We start from the raw sequence: 27,540 nt of genomic DNA on the forward strand, positions 1-27,540 counted from the left end.
GGATAAATCTGCTTTAAACTGCACCCCTGCTCTATAATGTCTGAGTAGACATTAGGAAATATTTGCTCAATTATGAGCAAGAACTTTGACAGCCTCACAAACTACTCCGTCACCACGATGAATGACCTATGTGATGGACTCTACAAAGTTCAACGTTCTGCATTGGTGTAGTCACAAAAACTAAGATGTTATTTGGCTGTTTTCCACAAGTAAACAAATACTTCCATTACAATGAAGGATCTCTGGTCTGTCATGTGAAGTCCAGCAACATTTGAGTCCTCTGGGTTGTTCCATATATTACTGTTACTCATGTCAACAATTTACTTTAAAAAAAGGTTAAACTTTCTATCCTGTCCCACTACAGAACTATCTCACTGCTTCTTGAAAATCACAAACATCTTTTCAGGACTACAGATGATGGCAGTGTCAGTGCCCTGGTGCTTTTTGATCAATCTGTGCCATCTGAAACAGTGAACCAGATCACATTATTCCAAAGTCCTGAAGATTGGAGTGTTTGCAGCATGGCTCTTGATTGATTTTATTTGTTCCTTCTGAGCGAACTCAAGAGGCCTGCTTTCCTTATTTAGTTACTTAGCAACTACTATGATGTTCCTCAGGTCTTAGCAATATCTCTTAACTTATTTACTATCTACTAGCTAAAGCCACATGCTTCTGTTGTACATGTATGCTGACAACATCCATTTCATACTATATATGGATAGCTATTAGGTGACTACTGCTGATTAGTTAAAAAAATACAGTGGGAAGATCAATGCCTGTACATCTCCCAACCAGCTTAAATGAAACTCAACCTAGATATAAGTGATGGTGTTGGCCATGTGGGTGTATGAATCCCCTCATATGGGCCTGAAGAGCAGATTGTATGCAACCTGAACTTTAAATTTCACCTTTAGCTCTTCCAACTCTCACCCAGAGTATCCCCGTGTTTCTACCAACTGAGGCTATTAAGAAAAATCCTACCCTGCCTCACCTTTGAGGGTCCCAGAAAAACAGTAACATCTGTGATTGGTTGAAGGATAGACTACAGTAACACATTCTATCTCGGCCTCCAAAAAATAGACAAGACAAACATTTAGATGGGACACGATAAAGCAGTGACAAAACTTTTGGAGCAGCCAGTGTAGGAAGATACACTAACTGGAGATCTATACACACAGCAATTTTAAAGCCCTATGTTTCGTCCATACAGCTTCTCCTCACTGTTTAAATGTAAAAAAAAAGAAACTGAAGTAAAATCTTCCAGTCAGTCATCTCATTTCAGCAGAGCTAGAAGCAGGTGGCAAAGTTATTCGGATGTCAGACGTTTTGACACTCTACCCACTCTTAAGGTCTACTCTGACCAAAAGCTGCACTTGAGGAAACTTAAAACCTTGATGCTTGAAGGCTACCTCTATTTTGTGTATTTTCTTGAAGGGTCAGTTTTTATCTACTTTTAATGTAACAAAACTGACCATTTGCTGCTTGGTTTTCTTTTTTTTTTTCCAATGGGAATTTTGTAATATCTATTTGTATAAAAATCTAAAGAGCACTTATCCCAGAGGCAGTAGTCGTGATATTTAAGACCGTATTAAAGGATCATGTGCAGACAAGGTGCAACTGAAAATGGACATGGATAGATCACTTACAGCAAAAAATGTATCAATCATAGGATCAGAGTATTACGGAAAATGAACAAGGTTTTTTAATGTTACCAGTTGCTCCCATATATTTATTGAATCCGATATTGAACAATGATTTTCACATTAGGCAAACAAAGGTTCAAATACAAAGCGTTTTAACTTAATGGAGATCACTAGAGGACCATGTGGTGCTATAAAATGGGTCCCTTTTTGATTATACCCGTAACGTACATACTGTGTTTGATCAGTCAAGCTGTGAAATATGGATATTAAATATAGTTATTATGTAATTCCTTCTCAAAAGATACTTTCATTACAAAAGAAGAACAGTACATTTTATTCGTCTACATTAATGAATTCAGTGTTATTTGGTGAATAATAACATTAAAAAATGTTGTAAAAATGCTATAGGATGCTGCTTCACAATTACACGATGTGTTTTTTCTGTGTTTCACCCCAAAAAATATCGATTTAATATGCTACCTGTGATGAGGATGTAACAGTAATGACATGCAAGTATCATGTCAAAATGTAAAATTATTATTCACTATCAGTTTAAATTATTTTCATTTTTTCACAATGAGCTGCTTAGGTGGGAAAAGAGCAATGCCACATTTTTAGAGGAAAAAAGTAAATTGCTTTCAGGAAGGAGAAAGGCATGCGTTTTAACTAACACCCATCTTTCTAATTTACATACTTGTATCAACCTAGAAGGTTACATAGAATAGGAAATGTCATACAGTATGAGACATCTGTATACGCCACGTGAATAAGAGTTCCCATTATTGTGTCATAATTACAGTCAGTAAGCAAAAGGTTTAGTTGAAACACATGATACTCCTTCTCAAAAATCCACGATTGAATGAAATAATATTCCATAAAACAGTGTTAAAGGACCAAAATAAATGTTTTTAAATACATTATTTAAGATAGTTCCAACAGTGCCAATCTCCAATAAGAACAGATTTGCTAAAAGGTTTTAACAGCAGTTATGGCATGCTGAGAAATTACTGTCCAGCAAATGAAACCGTTGAAAGAAGACAAGGAATGGTTCTCCCCATGGATCTGCAATGTACTGTTCATCTTCAAGTAAAACGTTACTTTTTTTTAATCCATTCCTTTGTCTACTAAATAGCAGCACAGGGAGTTAAGGCTTGCATCGCTGGACAAAGCGAGGGTACAAACATACATCACGGATGTGATGTCTATTCAGAATCCATGTCAAGAATCGCTCTAATCCCAATCCATATCCACCGTGAGGACATGTGCCATATTTACGCTGCAATGAAAAAACATATCACTGTTACAAACTCTTGAAATACATCATAAATCAGCATCTCTTTGAACCTTTCAAAATTTCTACCTCAGCACATTCTGAATAAGTTTTTCAGGCCTGTGAAACTGGTTAGCACAGTCAATAAGCATGTACTGACTGGTTCACAAGTATTTTTGTACATATGTTAAATTTTAGTGTGCACAAATTTGAATCTATGATTGAAAGATGCAAATTTCAATTCAAAGACTGTGGATATGTAGATTTTTCTAATCTCAAATTCCAGACACTAACGGGGGAAATTTAAGCATTGCACATATCTGCTAAAGACTTCTAACCTAACTGAATATTCCTCGTCTTGTGACTTTCCACATGCATCAGACTGAATTAGGAAACTTTCATAGCAATTTCCTTACGCGCAGGTAGGTAGCATTATGCAGCTCTGCAATGGGTCCATCCCACCGATTTTATAAAGCGGCTGGCCCACTTTATACGCACCACCTTGGAGTGCCGACATCAGTTCCTTTCTTTCAGTGCCTACAGATGCCAATCCGGACCGTCCAAGTCCTATCACACCTGACAGAAATTTTACACCTCTATAACTTTACAGTGTGCTACATTACACCATCTAAGACAACAAGGTTCAAACAGTGTTGTGCTTGCAATAGACAGACGTCAGTTACTGACATCCACAACAACTGTCCCTGTTGCTGTTGTGCCAAGATGAGTAGGAAGGCCATTTGGGAAAAAGAGGCGAAACTTGTCATCTCCAAACCCTGGAAATCAATGAAGCATTCTCAGTTGAAGTTAAGACCCTGGTCTCGCTCGCACTCCTGATCATCAAAGGGCTAGGGTAAGTTGAGACAATGTCATAAAAATAGAAGCATGGGTCCGCTTTGCCCACCACTCTCATCATTTAGGGGCCCACAAAGCTACAGGCACCTCTAGGCAACAAAGTTGGTCTCAGTACCTCGAAAATACACCTTCAATGGTCCTAACCCATCCCAATCCGCAAAAGACAGACACCACAACAGCTTACTGAGCTTCGCCCGTCCATGGACATTTTTGGTGTCTCACCGGGTCTCTCTGTAGTGCCTTTGGGCCTCACAGATCTGATGTGGATCCCAGTTGTATTCTCACCATTGGATTCTTCTCAGACAACAACACCTATATTTGACCAGATGCCAATGCATCCTTCTGATCCAGCCTCACAACTGGCTCTGACCCTGCCACTGGCGCAGACTCCATGCCCAGAGATTAACGTCTTCTACAATGTTGAGACAGACACCATCAGTCACCCTACCGATGCTGGGCCTGACATCACAGACACCAGACATGGGTCTCGTGTCATTCTGTGATGAATCCACCCAGATACTCAGAACTAGAATATGCATCTGGACTATGCCTTAAAAGATGATAATCAAAGTGACACATCACAATGATGGAGACATTTTTGAAGATCTACAGGATGCCAGTGGTCCAGACACCTCCTCAGACATTGGTCTGTCTTCACCTAACTCAACTATAGCTTCAGAGGATTCTTCCTCATTTTCCAGCGATAAGGAGAGCAGAAGTCCTTGACCTCATGTTGCCAACGACAGAGGTCAAAACTAATGTGCCGGTCGAAGTCCTCAACCCTGCACAAACAAACCAAGAACCCCTACTGCCCATCAATGAGGGATTGACAGGCGTGCTAATAGGTACCTGGGCAAAGCCAGGATCTTGTCCCCCACCCCATCAATAGGCAAGTGGCAAGGTGGCATAGACCTCCTCCAAGAGACACAAATTTCTACTTCAGTATCCCCCCCCAGGAGAACCTTGTTGTGCAGGAATTCACCAGCAAACTAAACTCAAATGCCTTCCAAACTCCTCCCCCCCGAGATATAGTCAAAACAAATGGAAACATCTGTACAACACATAGTTTTGTCCACCAGCCATGTCCCAAGATCCCTGAATACATTTTGTCTCCTAGGCAAATATCTGCACACACTGTAGTACAAGGTGGCAGAGTTTCGCCTGCTGTGTCTGACGACATCAGTCATATTGCAATGACTAATCTTGGAGGGTCAGGATGCGGCATAACATGCCATCAGGTCTTGCCTGGAAAAGATAACTGCCTGGATATGCTTCATAAGCATTTATTCAAACATACAGCATCCCTTATGGACATGCCATTTGTCAGTTCTCACCTGTTTGCAGCAAAGGCGGGCTCAGCCTTGGAACATTTTGAAGAGAGCAATGCCACAGCTCACTCTTTGGGCCTTTCTCCACTTGTACGCTAACTTCCCCACACCATTCTCCCCCTTTAGAAGATTCATAAAGGGTTACCAGCAGAGATGCCAATACGGACCTCAGGAACAGCATGTCTCCTAATCCTATTGAGGTAGAGGCAGGGGAAAAGGCAGCCAACATCTAGGCTCACAGTGTTCTACCCAAACTCCACCCCCTTCTGCAGCCACTGCAAAACCACTTTAATTTTCCCTCAGTGGCACACAATTACCCGGTACGAGGTCTATCTTTCACCTCCCCATCTGGAGGATCATCATATCCAAATAGTTTGCGCTGTAGATTGTAGAACATGGCTATTCCCTACACTTCCTGTCTGTTCCACGGATATGCTATCTATAACCCAACACCTCCCGGAGGACAACTTGTTCATACTTCAAGGAGAATTTCTGGGTCTCTTGGCCAAAGAAGTAGTAGAGAAGGTGCCAACTTCAGAGATCAAGACTGGTTGCTGCTCACGTTATTTTCAGCTGCCAAAAAAAGACAAAGGCGTCCGTCCCAACCTAGTTCTTCACCCTCTAAACTTCTTACTTTGTAAGGAGAAGTTAAAAATGCTCACCCTGGCTCAAGTTCCATCTGCCTTGGATCCAGGAGACAGGATGGTAGTGCTTGACTTGCAGGGTGCTTATTTTCACACCTCCCGTCTGGCAGCCCACAGACTATCTGCGGTTTCAGGTAGGCCACAAACATTTGCAGTTCTCTGGAGCGATCCTGGATATGGTGCATTTCCACGCCATCCTCCAGGCCTCAAGATGTGCAGGACATTCAGATTTAGGTTATGACCCCAATGCTTTGACTTGCAGCTGGGGTCTCTGTGATATTGGCTCTGAGGTTTCGAGGTTTCTTGGCCTCTTGGCCAGGTGGCACATACAGGCTATGGGATTTGAAGTTTCAGTGGGTTCAGCAACAAGGCAAATCGTCTGACTCGATGCAGGTGTCGAATGTGACTCAGTAAGACAAAGTGGTGGCTGCTCGACCACAACTGGACCAAAGACCAATCCCTCTCCTTACCCAAGCTAACTGTTGTAACGGACGAATCATTCCTGGGTTGGAGAGGTCATCTAAGAGAGATGGAGATCAGAGGATTTTAGTCACCTCCACATCAACTTGCTGCAGTTGAGAGTGATTCACTTGGCACTGAAGGTTTGCCAACCATCAAGGTGGAACCGGTACAGTTGCTCACAGACAACACAACTGCAATGTGGTACTGTAACAAACAGGGCAGTGTGGGACCATCATCATCATCATCCTTTATTGCATGATTACTTAAAATCTTCGCACACAAAATAAGATATACTAAAAACAAAACATTGTGGGACCATTGCCAGGAGGTTCTACTTCTTTGGAACAGGCTGAACGCTCAGAGCGTCTTCCTGATCTCACAGCACCTGGCAGAATCTTTGAACACCAAGGCAAATTAATTCAGTCACCGCTGCCTAGTAGATGATGAATGGCAATTACACTTTAAGGTGGGACAGGATGTCTTTGAACAATGGAGAGAACACTAGCTTGATCGATTCGGCACCACAGAGAGCAGGCAGTGTCAATGTTTTTGTACACTGAAGTTTCCAAAGTAGTCCTCTTAGAAGACGTCTTTTGTCTTCCCCTGGGACTTCTGTACGCCCCTCATTCTCCTGCCCAGAATAGTGAAAAAGATAAGGAGGGACTGTCCACAAGTCAGCCTAGTGGCCCCAGACTGGGTATGGAGAGTATGGCACCAAGAAATTCTGGCCATGAGCATTTGACCTTCAATCAGACTGTCCTTTTGGGAAAACCTCCTTTCAAAGCAGCAGGGCCAGGACCTGCACCCACAGTTGCTGATACCACAAGGCCACCCCCCTTCCCCTGGGCAAGGATGAAAGGGGAATCGCTCCCCTTCCACCCCCTGGCCCCTCCCCAGTGACGTCTGATGAAGTCAGCGCACAATAGCGCACTGACCTCATCAGAGGTCGGTAGTGCGATCGGAAGAGAAACTAAAGCGTTTCTCTTTTGATTGGGCGCTGGGGGAGATCGGAGAGGCATCGGAGGGAAGGAAAGGCTTTTCCTTTCCTCCAATGTCTCTGAGTATTTCTGCAGCATGATCGCATAGCAAGGGGGGGCAGAAAGCCCACTAGACACCAGGGAAAATATTTTTTCCAAAAAAAAAAAAAAGAGGGTGGGGTATGTCCATACCCCACCCCAAATAAATGGGGACAAAGTTGTTCTGCCCACTGGTGGGTAGATGGGGCAATTACCCCATATCCACTCCTCCAGGGGGTTGGGAGAAGGTTAGGATGGAACCATCGGGAATCTGCAGGAATCCACAAAATTCCTACCACCCAGCATTGTCGCATCTATACCGATAAAAATTCTGCCCCACTTGTCAACCTAAAAAGGTTTTTTCAAACTGCCCTTTTGGACACGCTTTGGTTCCCCCTCAATTTTAACATGCTTTTGGCTCTTCCCTGTCACAGGCACCTGGCCCACTTACACAAGTGAGGTATAATTTTTATCGGGAGACTGAAGGGAACTTTGGGTGGTAGGAAATTTGTGCCGGTGCAGTGATCCCATACAGAAATGTTTGAAAAATCTGATTTTTGTAAGCTAAATATGAGGTTTGCTGAGGATTCTGGGTAAGAAATCACTGGGGGCCGTGAGATGGCCCTCCTCTTTTCTCACCTAAGGAGTGACCCTGCTCGTCCACAGGCTGGTGTCCTGCTGCCCCACCCCCGCGTCTTCCCCGCATGTACTCGTTGGTTTGAATGACTGGATGACAACCGTTGCTCTCTCTTCAGGTTTGTCTTTGATGACCAAAGCTTACAGTGTTAATGTTCACTAGTTAAAGTTTCAATGTATAATGCTCTGAAATCGTTGGAGATAACGCCACTAGTCTCTATGCTTTCTGAGTACTGTAAGTCTTGAGACAGCCTAACATATTGCAATCAATGTGTTGACTCTCCATACACGATACGTTACAGCATTATATGCGGAAATGGAAACAAGGACACTGAAAGGGATTGGACATTAGGCCTGTACGGCTGGACTGGAATGTAGCACTAAAGAAATGTGGATACAATGCAGTGCAATTTTGTATGCATTCTTTTATATTGCATAAATAAACAATTTTAAGGAAAAAAAAGAAATCACTGGGGGATCCACGCAAGTCACACCTCCCTGGACTCCCTTGACTGTCTAGTTTTCAGAAATGTCTGGGATTGGTAAATTTGCCTAGATGGCTGCTGAGCCCAGGACCAAAAACGCAGGTGCCCTCCCCATTGCAAAAACAGGTAGCTTTGTAATTGATAATTTTGGTGTGTCCACATAGTGTTTTGGGGCATTTCCTGTCCCAGGCACTAGGCCTACCCACACAAGTGAGGTACCATTTTTATCGGGAGGCTTGGGGGAACACATAATAGAAGATCAAGTGTTACTGCCCCTTGTCTTTCTCTACATTTTTTCCTCCCAAATGTAGGACAGTGTGTAAAAAAGAAGCCTATTTGAGAAATGCAATGTAATTCCCATGCTAGTATGGGGACCCCGGAATTCAGAGATGTGCAAATAGCTACTGCTTCTCAACACCTGATCTTGTGCCTATTTGGAAATACAAAGGTTTCCTTGATACGTATTTTTCACTCTTTATATTTCACCAAAAGAATAGGTGTATACCCGGTATACAATGAAAACCCATTGTAATCCTTTATAGGCTCTGGGTACCTAGGGTTCTTGAAGAACCTACAAGCCCTATATATCCCTGCAACCAGAAGAGTCCAGCAGACGTAATGGTATATTGCTGTCAAAAATCGGCCATAATTGGAAAACGTTACATAAGAAAACATGGACAGAAATGGCTCTTTTTTTCACCTTAATTTCAATATATTTTTATTTTAGTTGTTACTTTCTGTAGGAAAACCTTGAAAGATCTACACAAATGACCCTTTGCTGAATTCAGTATTTTGTCTACTTTTCAGAAATGTTTAGCTGTCTGGGATCCAGCATTGGTTTCACAACCATTTCTGTCACTAATTGGAAGGAGGCTGAAAGCACAAAAAAAATAGTAAGAATGGGATATGTCCCAGTAAAATTCCACAATCGCGTTGAAAAGTGTGGTTTTGTGATTCAAGTCTGCCTGTTCCTGAAAGCTGGGAAGATGGTGATTTTAGCACCGCAAACCCTTTGTTGATGCCATTTTTCGGGGGGAAAAAAACCCACATGCTTTCTTCTGCAGCCCTTTTTTCCCATTTTTCTGAAAACAACATTTTAGCTGTATTTTGGCAAATTTCTTGGTTTCCTCTAGGGGAACCCACAAACTCTGGCTACCTTACGAATCCCTAGGATGTTGGAAAAAAGACACAAATTTGGCATGGATAGCTTATGTGGGCAAAAAGTTAAGAGTGCCTAAGTGCAATTTGCCCCAAATAGCCAAAAAAAAAGGCTCGGCACAACAGGGGAAAAGGCCAGGCAGCGAAGGGGTTAAAGGTTATTTATCAACCCTTTCAGCCTTGCAATGTTAACCAGACCAACCTTCTCTAAAAGTCACCTGTTGTGATGCCCGTTTTGAAGGGGTTGACCCACATATTCCAACTAACACCATTCCAATACTGACACTATTTCTGATACTGCAGTGGACCTTAATTTGGTTCTCACACCTCATGTGCACTCCTATCAAGGCCATGCACAGTTGTCTCTTTGCCTGTTAACCATCAAGACAATTTTCCTCATTGCCATAACATCAGCCAAGTCAGTGAGTGCGCTGCAGGTACTACCTGTGGTACCACCCTACACTTTGTTCTTCCCAGATAAACTGGCCCTCCACACAAAAGCAGCTGTTCTGCCCCAGGTAGTCATGCCCTTTCCCAAACATCAATTCATCACCTTACCAGCTTTCTATGCACTACCTCATCCAACCCAGGAGGAAGAATGGCTCCACAGTCTTAACCCAAAAAGAGGCCTATGCTCTACATTGATGATTTGCAGGAATACGGACAGGATGGCCATGTTTTGTTCAGTTTTTCTGGAGATAAGAACGCAAACGTGGTACAGAAGAGCATCATCTCTAAATGGATTGTACGGTACATCAAGGTCTGCTATGGACTGGCCATGAAACAACGACCTGAATGTTTGCAGGCCCTTTCCACCAGAACAATGGGTGCTATCACTGCCTCGTGCACGGTATACCAGTCTTGGACATCTACCAAGCTGTTATATGGACGTTCCTCCATACGTTCACTAAGCATTACTGCGTGGATAGCCAAGTCCAACAGGAGTTCCATTTTGCCCAATCTGTCCTGCAGAATTCAGTGATCTGAACCATTCGCAGACCTACCACCTGGGGAGGTACTGCTTTGGCTTCTATTCCCAAGGTGAAGAACCTGAGGTTAGAAGTCCCTATTAGAAGAACAAGTCACTTACCTTTGGTAATGCCTTGACTCTTATCTGCAGATTTCTCACCAATCCACTCTGCTACCTGTTTTCTATGGAATAGATTCATATTGTCCATTAACAAGGTTCCATTAATTGAAAATGAACATTATCACATGTTCCTTTCTCTGGGCTCCATGTCCATTGGCATGGACAAAGGTCAGAAAGAATCTGACATCAGTGCATGGCGGTGGTGCATATAAAAGGGCCTCAAAGCCATATCCGAGGTGGGATGGATCTGTTGTGAAGCCACGTGATGCCACCTACCAGCATGCAAGGGAATTGCTACAAAAGGTTCTGGATCCAGTCAGATGATTAGGTATAGGCACAAATTGCGGTATATGCTGTGAGATACAATCTCTACCAGAAAAAGTGTTACCTAAGGTAAGCAACCTATTCTTTCAGTAGTGAGTCTCGGAAATGGATACCCCCAGAAAATAGTTTATTAACTCATAGAAAGAAACTAGGAACACTCACAATGCTGGAATGAGTAGTATTCACAAAAAGTGTGGAGGGCCATTCCCACCTTAGAAATTGCTGCTACAAAAAAGCAGGAATATGGGTATTTCTACGGCGGGAAAGAAAAGGCAACATTCCCATATTTATCCAGAGATACAAAAGGACAATTATTTACCTTCAGTAACGCTCTTTTGGTGGATATTCTAGCTGATCGCAGATTCTTCACCTTGTGAATACCACAGGTGCCAGACTGAATGCAGAGAATTTTCTTCAATAATTGTCTCACACGATGATAGGTGGCATCCTGTAGCTCTGCATCAGATCCGCCCCACCCTGGATGGGACATCGGGCCCTACAGTACCACCACCTCCACACACTATCACTCTATCAGTTTCTTTCGGATATCTATCTGTGCCATCCAAAGCCGAGCCTTAGTAATCAGGTTGGGAGCCAATATGCAGTTCTTAACTTGGAACCTTATCATGGGCCAAAACAGTCCATTCCACAGAATAGGGAGATGCGTGGGTCAGTGAGGAATCTGCAGTTAGCTAAGAGTATTTATTAGAAAGAGCATTGCGGAAGGTAGGTATCTTGTTGTTCTGATGGATACCAACTGCAGATTCCTCACGTTGTGAATAGATACTACAGCAGTAAATTCCCCTTGCGGTGGGTCTGTGGAATGACTTAGATCAGGAAATTCTGCAGGACAGAATTCCTTTACAGCTGTGCCTGATTATCCAGAGAGCTGTGATTTGTGAACTGATGCCCACATACCAGCCTTGCAGATGTCAAAGGCTGGCATACTGCAGACCAAAGCCATGAAAACAGTCTTTTCTCTGGTAGAATGAGCATGGAGGGTTTTTGGATGCTGTTTCTTGGGCAGTCTGTACCATGTCTTGTTGCATAATACAATCCACCTGGAGATGGTTTGTTTCTGCACAGCTTTTCCCTTCTTTGCCCCAGAGAAGCCAACAAAGAGCTGATCGTCTACCTCATGTTTCTTGGTACAAATCAATGTAAAAGCTTGGAGCTCTTTTTGGGTATAGACGATGTAGCATTTATTCCTCCTTGGATGCATGAGGTGATAGACTATTGTATGTGGAAATCCATGACAATTTTCAGGAAAAACACAGTTGTAGTACATAGTAGAAGTTTGTCCCAAAAGAAGTTGGCATGCAATTCCTGGACAGATGGTGCTTGCAATTCATCACACAATGAGCTGACATTATTGCAGTGAGGAATGCCATCTCAAGAGGTGAGTACAAATGTGCATTGGCTCAAATGGAATACACATTTGAGAACCAGAGAGGGGTCGCAATGGGTCATCACAAATAGTGGTGGCAGGAACATATTTGTAAATAAAGATGGCAGGTCAGTGAAATGTAAGAAGGCTTAAAGAGCCAACAAGTACCCCTTAACTGTTGCCATAGCAAGGCCTTGCTGGGTTACAGATAATCAAAATAGCAAAATATTAGACCACTGTGTCTGTAAAGGCTGGATAGTTCTGGAAGAACACCAGACAACAAACCTTCCAAAGAGTGCCTATAAGAATGTCTTAGTCAAGGGATGCCTGACTGCCAGGTTGACAAAACTACTTTGGAAGAGATCAAAAGCAGTCTATTGTTGCTGTTCACTTACAAGCATGGAGCAGTAGGTTGTGCAGGCTCTGGGAAGGGCCCTGTCTTTTTGCTGGGACAAGAAGTCCTTCCAAAGAGGGAGCCAGATTGGTGAACAAAAGTTAATGGAGAGAAGTTCTGGGTACCATGCTCCTTGCACAGTCCAGAGCCACTAGGATGACTTGTGCCTGGTCATTCCTGATCTTTATCAGAACTTTAGGCAGGGGAGGAGGAGGAGGCAGGAAGGAAGGAAGGAAGGAAGGAAGGAGTACAGGTGTCCCAAGCTCCAATCCAAATCTAACAAGCAAGAACTTGAACAACGTGTATTCTCTAAACAGGCCAAAATATGACACCAGGGTTTTCCCTCATAGCTGCAAGACACACTGTGCTAACTTCTAGTGCAGCTGCCATTTGTAATCCTCTAAGCACTGCCGGCTGAGTTTGTCCAACCTGGTGTTTAAAGATCCTGCTAGGTGCTGTACAACCAGGGAGATGCCTGATGACTCACCCAGCTCCAAAGGCGCAGAGCCTCTTGGCACAAGATGCACAACACCACCGCCCCATTTGTTGTAGTACAACACAGCGGTGCTGGTGCCCATGAGAACCGGCACCCATGCCCCCATGATGGAATGAAGGAACGTTTTCAATGCCGTGTGAATCACCCACAACTCCAGCAAGTTGTTGTGGGGGAGGGTTTCCGTCGGAGACCACAGTCCGCCGATCTCCACCTTTCAAACATGGCCTCTCCAACCCAGCATCAATGCATCCGTGGGTGGGTAAGAGACAGGGGTCAGCCACTGGTCGAATTGTGATGTAGCAGTCACCACTGCAGGTCTTTTGCAGTTTTTGCTGGCACATGGATGGAATTTGGAAGGTTTCTTTGGTGCTGCCCTCACTGGGACATCAGATCCCACTGCAGAACCAGCACATGCCACCTAAAGTGCTCCACACGCAGGAGGCCAGCAACCCTCAGAGCCACTCTTGCTGAGATCTAGGTCAATAGCTAAAACATCTGGATCACAGTCCAAATGTCCTGGACTTGTTGAGGGGAATGGAAGGCTCGGACAAGCACAGTATCCATGATGGCTGCAATGAAAGGGAGCCACTTTCAAGGAGTTAGGTCTGACTTTGGCACACTGATGGAAATCCCCAGCAATGTCAACAGGTCTCCCATCATCTGAGGGTGATCCACAACGGTCTGAGGCAAGCTCACCTTCAACAACCAGACACTGACTAAAAGGAAGACTGGCATTTCCCAACATCCAAAGATAGGCTGCGATCACTACCGTAACTTTCATAAAGACCCGAGGAACACTGGTAAGACCAAAAGCAAGCACTGAAAACAAAGTATTTGTGGCCTACCTGACAACGCAGTTAACACCAGTGGACTGCAGGACGGGGATGTGGAAACAGACTATATTTCCAGTGCAAATGTCCAATCTCCTGGATCCAGGGCAGATGGAACTGGGGCCAGGGTGAGCAATTAGAACTTTTCCTTCTTGAGGAATAGGTTCAGAGGGCCAAGGTCGAAGATGAGATGGAGGTCTTCACCCTTCTTCAGCACCAGGAAATAACAGAAGGAACAATCAGGCCCAGCCTCAGAAGCTGGCACCCTCTCTATGGCTCCCGTATCCAAGAGAGCATAAAGTTCTCTCACAGAATGGACAAGTGAACCTCCGATGGATCTTGTAGGGTAGGAGGCTTGTTTGAAGGGGTGAAGAGGAAGTGGAGGACGCATCCATTTTAGACTATTTGGAACTTGACCTTTCTGTTGTAACGCTCTACCACCCGTGGAGGTAAAAGGTAATTCGACCTCCTGCCTAGCAACTGTGCACTGCAGAGGGCAAATTTAAGCTGTTTGCGGCAACTGCAGAGGGAAGGGCAAAAGGTTTGGTCCTGAAGGCCTGGTTGTTGGCAGTAGATACCTGACCTCTGCCTTGCAAAGTCTGACATGGCCTCTGCTGGAACACTGTTCCCAAGCCCTAAAAGGGGCGAAATTGCCGCACAGGTAGTGCCAGTCCAAGGGAGTGTGTTGTGGCTTTACTCTCTTTGAAGCGCTACAAAGCCAAGTCTGACTTGTCGTCGAAGAGAATTGTGCCATCAAATGACATGTCCATCAGGGATTGTTGAACGTCACTGGAGAACCCCGTGGAATGTATCCAAGTGTGGTGGCAAGCACCACACTGATCCAGACTGTAATGCTTAGGCCCGAGCGCATCACATACTTTACTGTGAATTGCCTATTGTGGATGACCTGCTGCAGGTTCATTCTAAGGACTTCCATTATTGCTGGCAAGAGCTCTGCTACCATGTCCCACAACACATGTGAAAAGCAACCCAGGAGGCAGCTGGAGGCGACATAACTTTAAGAATGGTTGACTGAGGAAAAACTATGCTTCGCAAATGTTTCCATGTGATCCGACTCTGTCTGGGTGGGTGGAGTTGGGGGGGGGGGGGGAAATAGTCAGAAATACATTTGGGTTGAGCCTGCTGGTAGAGGAGTGGACCAATAGACTCCCCAATATGGGATGTTGCAGGAGAAATGCAAGGGCTCCCAGAGCAGTTCTGCAGTTGTAAGGGCCATGTCTTCCAGCTCAGAGACCTCCTTCTTCATACCAGACATGTTATTGAACATTAACAAGTGATTCATTGATATGTCATCAAATGCACATTTCTGGCATGTGCTTTTATTCTGTAAACGTATAATGAAAATGTCAAGATCAATCAAAAACACATTCAGAGTTAAGTTAGTGACTATTTAGCTCAGAAATTATTTTCAGAATGTCAAACATCTTATGACTGTATCCCTCCATAACTATTATCTATTTGAATCACTTGCTTTTTTTGTTTAATTTTAAGTTTTTAAGCACATACAGGCCGAGTTCCATTTTAGCTATAGTCTCCATTTTAGTTAGCCTGTCTAGCTTGTTTACCTTTGGCCCCGAATCCATCCTAAGGAAGGAAGGTCGCCATCTCAGACCATAAAGGCTGCCAGTTTTTGTCAAATTGTGCAGAATCTTCAACATGTCTGCCTTTGACGCAGATGTTGCCTGTGAGTAGCCTATCTTTACAAGAACTGTGAAAGTGTCAAGTCATTCAGATATTTACATCAACAAAACCCCCAGTCCAACAACAGTCTGGAACAGGTGCCTTTTTCAAGGCCAAATAACAACCATAACACCAATAATGTAGCCTATATTGATTGTTTTTACATTTCTTTTTAGAAGTACATCCACTGATGTATACGATTATGTCTAAACATTCCTAAGGTGACATTACAAATTCCATCTTCGATAAGATACAGTATATAAGAACTACCAATGGACCACTTAGTTAGGAGACAAACTTCACCTACTTCTTAGATGCAGACCCAGATGAACACAGCACCAGATTGCACCTAAACTGAAGAAACCTCCAGCAGGACTCCCAAAGGCTCTGCAAAGCATTCCATTCTGCCTACACGAACTGGTGCAAGGATGGTGTTCTCTTGTAGATGAAATCTCCTAGCTCTTGGCCTTGTGCTCAATATAGCTGTCAACCTATTCCAAACTGACAGCAAACCCTGTTGTCCAGGTATGTGCACTACCTCTGAAACTCAGGCTCAGGCTGAATTAACATAGTGCATACAGATAGCATAGTGAAGGTTTTTCCCCTGTTTTCACTGTTACTGAAAAGCTTAACTGCTTTTTATTATCTTCTTTGATGTTATCAATTTTATGTGCACTAGATCCCGGCATTTTAAAATAACTATTTTTTTTAAAATAACTATTTTAAAATAAATATGTTGAAATACATAGTCTGTTTCTAGCGATCTTGAGTGTGTAAATCATTAATGAACAATAATTTGACTAAGTTCTATTGTGTCACCCGTGGCTGTGAAAACAAACCTTGTAGAGCTGAGCCCAGGTGCCCAGCAGTGTATCAGTGACAAGCTCACTGAAGGGCAAATGAGGTTTGTGTGAGGTATGCCCTAGCTGCAGAACCTCTGTGAGGACATCTGTTTTCACCTCTCTGGTGGGTAGCTTTAGGTTGAGCAGCTCTGCTGCCCTCCTTATGACCATGACAATGGAGGCAAGGCACTTCTGTCAGGAGTGTATGATTGTAGGCCAGTGTCTGGGGAAGTGTAAATGCTACTGAGCTCCTCATCATAAACCTGTAAGGTTTTGTCATTATCAGGATAAGGCAGGTTATAACGAAATGGAACTGTTCCCGAAACTAAATATGCACAGGTCGTAATGGGTACGTATTTGGTTGAGGTTGCAGAAGATTTGTTTTCAAGTCCAAGACCGCAGTGTCAGTGCTGGCACTGATGTCTGGGACATAGCTTGAGTCCGGAAGTCTTAGTGCCATGTGGGACCTGGGAGTATGAACTGGTCAGTGTCTGGGATCAACCTCGAAACAGGGTCAAAGGACACAGTCGGTGTCAGGGACAAAGCTGGTAGCAGTGGGCCGACTGGAGTCTCCCTTTTATCCTTTGGGCCGGAAGGCACTCCAGAAGGATCCGTTAGGCTACTGAAGAGCCAAAGCATTGTCTTCTTGAATGCCTGGATCTGCTGCAGTATCACCAATGGACAGAGGGAACTTGGTCTGGATTGGGCCTGAAGCCAGGATCGGCTATGAGGTCAGATGCCAAGATGATGATGGAGAGGTACCTTGGGCACCGTGTAACTTTTCATCATAGCAGAAGCGAGATGAGGGGTTTGAGGAGAAAAGCATGCTACTTCTTCTTATGGTGCTTCTTCTTTGAGTTACCTTATTATTATTTATTTCGAATGAGAAGTAGAGTGCTCTTGGGATCGGGCTTAGGAATGAGTATGCACCCTCTACTTAAAAGTGGGATTGGGCCATATGTGCCTTTTGTGTGTTCTGCGGTGTTCCACAATGTAGCGCTTGGCCTTGTGGTCCCGAACGGCCTTCAGATTATTCACAAAGTGAGGTATTCACAAAGCGAGGAATTTAAAGTTAGAACATCTACCAGAAAGATGATTCACCACTGGGAAAAATATTTATCAGTTGGGAATAAAAATAAAAATCACAGAAAAGAAGCTACATGTGGTAATGCACAGATCTGACACTCTAATGTCTGCACTTTGTCCACTGTGTGGAAATAGAGAGGAGAACAAACACACTGAGAAACTAATAATAGTGATTCAATGGGTACACATGGAGGTTTCTGTAAAATCCTGAAATTTAGAAATCTTAAGATTCATAGCTTTCAGGCTTTCTAAAATGTTTTCTGTGAATCAGGCACTTAGTTACCAGGTGCATTTGTGTAATATAGGCTAAACACTCAAGGCTGTCAAACTGTTAAAAAATGAGTGCTGCTTTTTACTCTTATACATTTGAGAAGTCATACAGCTTAAGGCCTGCAATGATCAGACTGTCACTGCCACTGTAAAGAATCCAGCAACTTAAGAGTGAAATGTCAATTATTAATTGATATAACTTTGCTTACCTGATCCGTATACCAGTAGTAAGGAGTGGGGTCAATCCCTTCTCTCTTATATCCCTCTAACAGCTCATCACTGTCATAGATACGCATTGATCCACCTACAATTTCTCCAACATTGGGCATTAGAACATCCACCTACCAAATTAAGAAAAGAAGATATTTCAATGCCAAAAATACAGACTAGTACAGCATGTTTTAATGGATGGATCATTATACTTTCACACAGCAGTATATTGACCTTTCCTATTGGTATATTGCATTATCAATTATTACACTGTTAAATATTTGTAGAATGGAGTAGCAGCAAAGTAGCCTAACATTTTGAATCGGAAGGTTTGGGGAATAAATTGTGTCTCTGCATACCAGAATGTCTGTGGGTTTCAAGTTTTTTTTAAGGGGTCTTTGATTTGGCATATGTGCACAGAAAAAATAATACATTACACATAATCTGACCTAGGCATGTAAAAAGGCAAATATTATCCTTAAGTACGGCTTAACACCCAACACACACAGTGCATAGGAAAAGGTGTGTGGAATAGTCGAGCGAGTCGCTTTGCAAATTACATGAGTGTAGATGCACCTCTATGAGTTAGCAACACTATCCTGGGCCTGAAAACAAATCATTGATTCTTCTGATGGTCTAGGGATACTTTAGAATACATCACTGTGTGATACCAGAGATGATTCAAATGGCAATATATACCTTCATTGCTTCTAAATCTACATCTCAAAAATAGTGTCTTACATAATGAAAAGTTCTTGGTGTGACCCAAGCTCAACTAAGGGACCTTCCTAAAGTCCTAAAAGGATATTGTTTCAAGGATCTAACAGGAACACTTCCAACAACTGGAGACACATTTCTTGAATCACAAGACAAATTTCTTGAATCACACTAACATTCATAACTAAATTTAGCAGAAAGAAACAAGGTATCAGAAAAAATAACATCTTTAGTAAAGATAATGAAAAGCTCATCAGCTGGGACAGCCTACAGATAAGTAATCCTTTGACTGGATGTTTGTGCCACAAATACATCAGTTGTCAAGTTTACCTGTTTTTCGTTAGTGAAAGCCAATACATTACAAACCACATTCAAGTCCATCACCAAATTGGGCAGGAAGGTACTGGGGTTCAAAAAAAGTCTTGGTAGTACTTTGGTCTTCAACAATGGGGAACTGTAATTCTACATAAGTCACATACACTTTACATGAATCAACATGTGTCAACAAAAGGGCAACATCAAAATACATAAGATAATATCTGCAGGGCACTGAAGAATATCAACTACTGCAAAATAGATAAAGGGGTTGTAGGTCAACTTCTTGGACACCAAGTGCTCAAGTCTAGAGTTCGAATAGAAGAACAAAGACCCCAACACCTCGCCATAAACAGGTTACTTCCTGAAAGGAGGTCAAATTACGGCCCTGCATTAGATTATTCATGTCAGCTAACCAAACTTTTAAAACTCCTGTATGGCTCAGCAAGTTAAGTATTTACTGCTAACATACTGCACAACCTTAAAAAAAATAAAAAAAATAAAAATCACAGGTTTGAATCCTAGCCACTCAAACTAAATATTTCAACCTCCAAAGATAAATACACAAAGCAATTAGAACCATATACAAAGGACAAACTGCAGTAACAAAGGTGTGTCCAACCAATGATTATTGCACAATCAAAGAAATGCAAGTCCTCCAAGGGAATGGTATTGGAGCAGGTGCTCCAGTACTTCAATATTATTTGTAGTGTAGGCCTGAACTGGGATACAAAATGGCTCGCCTGATCTCCGGTAAGCAGTCTACACTGGACTGACGGAACGGCTGATTTGACCTGTATCTATTTTTTTTTCATTTTTAGCCTTTAATTGCACAACTCTTAATAGTTTCCCCATTGCTTTAGCTGTTTTCATGCCCTTCTTTGTCTTTCACCACATCTTGTCAACCTGCGGTCCGAACAAGTGTTCTCCGTCAAAGGGCAGGTTGAGCAAGTTTTGGTGGTACTCCAGTTTAAAACCTGAAACATAGAGCCATGCATGCCTGTGCAGAAGGACACCGGAGTTTATCCCCCTTGCAGCACTGACTGCAGTATCTAATGCACAACGGATGGTTGCATTGGAGATCTGTTTCCCGTCTGAGATGATCTCAAGACCCCTTCTCCTGAACGTCTTCTGGGAGGTGTTGGGGGAGTTCCTCCATTTCATCCCATTGGGCTCAGTTGTATCTAGATAGGAGTACAACAAAATTGACAATCCACCAGTGGTTGGTTGATTGCAGTCACTCTCTTTCCTCATCATCTATGTATTTGCTCTCTTTATCTGGTGGAAGGGCATTACCAGTAGTTTGAGAGTTATCCCTTTTGCATGCTGTAATGACCACTAGAGAGTTGTGTGTAAGCTGGCCTTGGATGTAAAGAGGGTCAGCTAGGGATGCTTTACATTTTTTGTCCACCCTGGCAGTAATAACTTTGGCACAAACAGGATCATGAAAGATGTCTGGGGTGTGACGGAGACTATCTTAGCATAGAGAGGTACTGTGCAGAATGGTGGGTGGTATAGAGTCTCAAAAAGGAAGTCCTCCCCCAAGGGCTCAGTATGAAGAACCCTCTCGTGGAAAGCAGCAGCCCTACCAGCAGGTTTGTGGTAGGAGGTGGAATCATCAGGAGGAGAGGGCTGGGCAGGGTACAGGCCAGGATCTGTGTCCCCTGGTGAGTCAGCATCATAAATGACCCAGAGATCCCCTTATGGAGGAATGTCAAAGGTATTCCCTACCCTCTGTTCCCCCCAGATCTGATATAGGAGACCCCTGAGGTGTATAAGGCATACAGTCGCCTGGAGAAGTGGGTGGGGAGGGTGAAAGTTGTGAAGCTGGAGGAGGTGGCAGTGGAAGAATGACAGGCTTGTAGCATTGTCCACTTTCCTGCACTGCTTTGGTGGAGGTGGCATGTCTAAGGCCCCTTTGAATGACAGTTGCCATTTGAAAGGCTGACAAGAAGATCTCAGCGGGCAGGTGAGAACCCAGCCCATGCGGGATGAATCATGAGATGTTGCTGCTGGGTGTCTATCTTTTCCTGGAGCTTTTGAAGAATTATTCAACGCTGCTCAATCTGTGACTGGATCTGCCAGTCAGTAAAGAAGGTTTTGGATCCAAAGTCAATCTTGATTTCGGTGCAGAGGTTGTCAGCTCCAATGGTTGGCTTGGCTCCGAGGCAGAAATGGTTGATGCCAAAGTGGCTAAGCCTAGATGGTTCCTTCGGCACCAAGCCAGGACTGGGCATTACATCTTAAGATGATGGTCGGTGCCAACCATGCCTCAAAAGCAGTGGTGACCCGGCAGTCTGTCTCTATTGTTCCTGAGTAGCTGGCCGAACCTTAGGATAGGGTTGCTCAGCATGAGTTCGATGTCAAGGAGGGAGAGGTCCTGTACTCGCGGCTAGCTGCACTGGTGGAAGATCTTCAATTTCCAGGTTGGAGTCGGAGCTTTTCGCTGGGCAAAAATGTCTTCCTCCACAGCCGATGGTTGTGGATGGTGTTACCCCTCGATGTCCTCAGCACCAAACAGGTCCACGGTGTGGCCTCTGCTCCTATATGACAGCGGACCAAATGGTCGCATAGAGTCTTCTTGGAATGGAAGGAGTGGCAGGCGTTGCAAGCAGCCTCATTGTGCTCAGGGGACAAACACAAGTTGCAAACTTGATGGAGATCATCCAAGGATACTTTGCATGGAAGCGGGAACATGGTAGGGAAGACGTGACTGGAGACCGAATAAAGGTCCCAAAGGGTGTAGGCCCATGTGGGCCTAACGTTGATGTAGAACCGCCCGCTCGCAGCAGGAACTGTCAACACGACCGGAAAGGAAAAAAGGAGACACAATCAAGAACAATACTGATGGAGAGAAGAAACCGGTGTAACTAAAAACAGTGCTCCACAACGGTGTTGAACTGGAGCATGGAAGCACATGTCTGAACCAGAAGGCGGAAAGAAAACAAGCCAACAATAGAGTCTATACCCACCCATGCCATTATCAGCAATAGGAGAAATCACCAAACCTCGTGACTCAAAAGACTTTTGAAAAACAACTTGCACACATCCGGGACCAACTCTAGACGATAGGAGTATGCACTGTATGTGTACCTACAGTCACACATACCTCGAACATAGGGTTTAGCAGAAAGGCAAAACATTTGGGGTGACCCTGCATAGAGGGCAAACTCCCAACTGTAACAATCCTCTAAAATATGGTCTTTTGATCGGCAGATAATGTATAAACATTCTTCACAGTGTACTTCCTCTAATCATATCCTTTCCATGGACAGAAATTAAATTTAGTGTTTTCCATGGTTCAGTTCTAAAAATGGTGTCAAACTGACCGAAGGAATCTGTTTCCACCAATGCATTCATTCTCTGGCCTATTAAAAGGCATCAGAAAAACCTGTATCTTTCAATGCAATTATTTTTGGCATCTTTTGGGACTGTTGGCATTTTCACTGATGTTTTTCACCACTGTCAACACCTTGGTCACAAAATATAGACTTTATTTGTTAGCCCGTAGACTATAAACCCACTAGTGAATTTTCTTTTTTAAATAAATAAATAAATAAAATGAAGATGTGGTCATGTACTGGGTTAATGTGGAATTACAATCAATGGCAAAGTGAGTATTGGCTCTAAAGTTGGCACCCAAAGGAACAAGCACTGGCAGAGACAATAGGTCTCGCCTATGCAAGAGTTATTGGCTTAGCCAATGTGTTTCAGCCATGTTGTACACCAACGTGACTGCTGCTCAGCATGGCTAAAAGTTAGTGGTGTACAGGAGAGTGGTGTGGAGTGTGAGTGGAATGGAGAACAGTGGAGAAGACTGTTAAAAGTGGAATGACAGAGTGGCGTGTATTGTAGTGGCATAATGTAGAGTCGTGTAGAGTGGCAAACATTGGAGTGGCGTAGAGTGGACTGGTATAGAGTGCACTGGCACAGAGTGTGGTGGCATAGAATTCAGTGGCATTGAATTTACACTGTACAATGCAGCATCGTAGAATGCAGTGGCATAGATTACAGTGGTGCACAGTACAGTGCAATGGTGCTGAGGGCATTGGCGCACTAGCACAGAGCAGAGTGGAGTGGCATAGAGCTGACTGATGCAGAAGGCAGTGGCGTAGAGTTGAGTGGCAGAATGCAGTGGCATTTAGTAGAGCAGCGTAGAGTGGAATAGTGCAGAGTAGAATGATGCAGAGCTCTGTGGCAGAGAGTGCAGTGCAGCAGAGTAGAGTGTCAGAGTGCAGTGGTGTAGAGTGGCATAGAGAGCAGAGGCAGAGAGACAAGTGATGGTGAATAGGGTGCAGTGGCAGAGAGTATTGGTATAGTCTGTAGTGGTGTCGAGTGCAGAGAGTGCAGTGTTGCAGAGTGGCATAGAATACAGTTGCATAGAGTGGTGTCATGCAGAGTAGACTGTGTGGCCTAGACTGGGGTGACGTAGAGTGCAGTGGCGAAGAGTACACTAGCTCAAAGGTGAGTGGTACTGGGTAGAGAAGAAAAGAGTAGAAAGGCATAGCGTGAAAGGGCGTAGATTGCAGTGGCATAGAGTGGAGCAGTGCAGAGTGCAGTGGTATGGAGTGGTGTAAAGTGGAGTGGTGCAGTGTAGAGTGCAGTGGCGTGGAGTGGTGCAGAGTGGAGTACACATGGTGTGCTAGCATGCTGCCATTACAGACAACACATTTTCAATGGCAATGACCGTTACATTTGCACAGACAGTTTTAATAATAAACTATACTGTGTACAGATGAAAATGTGTGAAAATTGCATCACCTAGTGTATTTTGTTTCCAACAAATGCACTTCAGAAATTATAAAAAATGTGCTTTGTTTTCCTAATTCTGATATAATCTGAAATACTTCCACATTTTACTTAAATGTTTTCATGTGCTAGAAAAATATGCTTTCCTATCCCCAGTATCCAGCAAGATTGTCACATAAATCCTCTCACTTTGAAGTCAGGGGGAAAAAAAGTAAATAAGTACCCTCGGAAGACAGCACGTGACATTTGACGCCTGCTTTTGAATGCAAAGCAAAAGTGTTGAGATAAAAACAAGATTTACAGGCCCGTTTACAGAAAGAGAGGACTCAGAAGGATACTGCAAATAAGGTTATGGTTTTGGTAGGGAAGGTAAGAACTCAAGCTGGACAGCCTAAAACAAATAAAGCCAGCAAATGGAAAGAAAGACAAATTTGAGTTACAAACCAGCAATGGGCAGAAAGCATTCCCAAGACATCTTGGAGGCATTCAACCTTCTGAATGCCTCCAAGATGTCTTTAGCAAACCAGACAGCTGCACTGTCTGGTAGGCTGTGACCTAAAACTATTTGAGTCATGTTAAAATAAACCTGAATATATCTGAGCAATATGAATTATCATATTTCAATGAAGTGAATATTTTAACGGCATTAGTAATTTTGCATTTGCATTTAAAACGTATTAATCCGAAGATGAAAAACTCAAACGGGGATACCTAAAATGGAAAAAATATGAAGATTATATCAAAGTACTATACACATATCCTTACTGGATGCGTGTTGAAAACCATGTTGGCTCTGCTGTAGTGTACTTCAACTGAGTGCAGCAGCCTGAGGCTTGTAGCAACAGGTAATGCTGGACCACTAAAGTAGGCACTTATGATGAGCACCTGCCCCTATATTTTCAGAATACAAGTAATAACAATATTGACAATAGATCTGGGAGACAATTTTATTTAAAAGGTGCATCTGGACACCTACTGGGCTTTTAAAGACAGAAACAAATGGCATGGATGGCTTGTAAGTTAAGGCCCTACTGTTTTACGTCTTGTTAAAAGGAGGTGTAAATAAACTCAGATATTCTACTGTTACACAATTTTTGTTCAGAGCTCCTGCCTCTTTAGTGGAAGGTTGCATTGAGTGAGATACAGGACACTACACTTCAATAACTGGTACTACATTAAATAGTGGGTAGGAGGGAGGAGGATACAGGAGCATGGATGAAATATTTTAGGTCAGCATTCCAGTGCCATGCCTCACGAGATTGTAAAGGAATAGGTTCTATGATGTGGCACATCCCTACGGATGAGGACGATGTCTAAAAACATTTTTTTTCAGCTACACCACATAAATACCCGTATTTTACCCAGACAAGGCTGGATATCTTATCGGGAATGGTATATATTTGTAGGCCTTGCACTAGTCAAAATGGGACATAATTGGCCTGAGGCAAAAATGCACTGCAGCACTGGAAATAGCTGGGGATAACGAAAGGACATAAGCTGTCCTTGGAACTAGAAGCAACATTAACTCAGAAGAAAGAAGTTGAACAGGAAATCTACAATAAGTAATAATTATAAGAGAAAGCGGACATGCAGAAATGGAAGACGAATGCTAAAGTATATTGGAGGTTTACAATACATGCACAATAGTATGATTCAGGCTTCAGAAGGGGTTGTTTCACTAAAAAGTGCCGCCTGAAACCATGGCAGATAGTACCTAGAGCTCTTAAACACGGAGGCAAATGAACAAACTTTGAAATGCTGAATTATGTCACTGAAATAACTCTGGCTAACGGTGGCTCTCACAAGATGGGGGAGTGAGGTTTCTAGCACATACTTTGCATCATTATAGATTAGTTTTTGCAATATTAAGCTACTTAAGGCTTTGTATGCCACCACTCAGAAACTAATAATGCAACCTGTCTTGTGAAACACAATGCCCACGTACTGTCCTCTGGCAGTGGGCAGTTTCCACAGTACACAGGATGTTCTGATAACAAAAAAGTAATATTTTCCAGTGGAAAGTATTACATTGTGTACCATACATCACAAAATTGTCAATCACATTTTACATTTGTAGTGCCCGAAGAGCTTTATTACACGACTGAACTGCCTTTCTTATTGAAATGCAATGCAACCATAACTATACCTAAAGGTCATCACATCCGCTGTACACAAATATCAAATTAAAGTTATCAGCATACATTGTGCATGATTGCCACTCCATTAAGCACCGTTGTCCGCGGCAGTCTCGAAAGGAACCATAACTCAATTTAAGGAGAGGAGGCAAACGTGCCATTTTTAGTCATCATTGAATACCCAAAAGATAAACTGGTTGAAGGTTTGTTCAGCTCTGTGTATTGCACGTATATTAGACTATCTTCTCCAAAACAAAGATAAGCAAGGACCTCATTATGAAATGTCTGGTATTTCCTGTGTTAATGACGCAGTTGGGGAATCTGACACTGCGGGTCGTGGTATTGCCACATGGTTCTGAGTTCTGCTCCTTGGAATGGACGCTGCAGGCGCAGTAGTGTGTGTTCCGAGGGCTCGACCTCCGAATGAATGTTTTTTGCTAGCCAAAGCTTGCACTGCAATAATCACTGCACATCTCGGAATCCAGACTCAAGGGGAAACTGGCGTTTGCGAACAAAAATCCAAAATAATTTAAAAGACCGAGGGCCTGATTACAACTTTGGAGGAGGTGTTAATCCGTCCCAAATGTGACGGATATACCACCAGCCGTATTACGAGTTCCATAGGATATAATGGACTCGTAATACGGCTGGTGGTATATCCGTCACTTTACCGTCACTTTTGGGACGGATTAACACCTCCTCCAAAGTTGTAATCAGGCCCCGAATGTGGGCCTAAGTGCATACACCTATATCCTGGACTTGAATAGAGCCTGCTGCATCAAGCTAACATCTGAGAGAGCGTAGCTTATATAATCTATATTAACATAAAATGTTATATATTAATGTGTGATAATGCAGCATAGAAAACGGAATAGAATTTTTTTTGCTTAAACACGCACTTGAAATGTGACCACGGGGAGTGGCTGCCAATGTATACGTGGACTAATAATGAGGACTAAAATGTTAATAAAATGTTATATTAAATAGGTTCTATACTAATTATTAATCATTGTGTAATTGAATTTGTGCTCAAATCCTTGTAGGCCTTAAGTTAGCATGAGCCGAAGCTTAGCTGCTTGGCTCTCATATTAAATGTATTTTTCCTATCTTGCAGTGTGCTGACTCGCAAAAGGACATGACCCCTTATTTTCTTCAAACTAGAAGCTGAATGTAACCATGCTAGATCCGTTCTCATGCATTCTTCATTGCTTGTAGGGTGATATTAAAACACATTGAAACAGTGTAGATTAATGTAACGTTCAAGGTCATTCAAACCTGTGAAGACAATGGAGCTACTGACCAAAAGATGTGCAAAGAACTACAGAAAGATGAAATCATACCGGACATGCCACCGCTGAAGACAGCGAACAGGAGAACCAATGAGAGACTTGTAAAATAATATGGGGTGAAAGATAAATGACCTAATGTATTTTTTGATAGGTTAAAGATAGTGGGTTATAGCAGATGTCCAATAGAATTTTAGGGGAATGTACAATG

At 43.1% G+C, this 27,540-nt stretch overlaps 1 protein-coding gene across 1 annotated transcript in view; it reads right to left on the minus strand.

Annotated features, from left to right (window-relative positions):
* Positions 1 to 1,698: 1,698 nt before the first annotated feature.
* NARS1 (asparaginyl-tRNA synthetase 1) overlaps positions 1,699 to 27,540 on the minus strand; it is a 191,492-nt gene continuing 165,650 nt past the window's right edge. Inside the window, exons 14-15 of the mRNA XM_069220041.1 lie at positions 18,127 to 18,258; positions 1,699 to 2,919 (exon numbers count right to left, since the gene is read on the minus strand). Of these exons, the coding sequence (XP_069076142.1) occupies positions 2,788 to 2,919; positions 18,127 to 18,258 (264 nt within the window). The 3' untranslated portion in view covers positions 1,699 to 2,787. The remainder of the gene's footprint in view (positions 2,920 to 18,126; positions 18,259 to 27,540) is intronic.

This window comes from Pleurodeles waltl, chromosome 1_1 (assembly GCF_031143425.1).
Source record: "Pleurodeles waltl isolate 20211129_DDA chromosome 1_1, aPleWal1.hap1.20221129, whole genome shotgun sequence".
In the NCBI taxonomy this organism is placed as follows: domain Eukaryota; kingdom Metazoa; phylum Chordata; class Amphibia; order Caudata; family Salamandridae; genus Pleurodeles; species Pleurodeles waltl.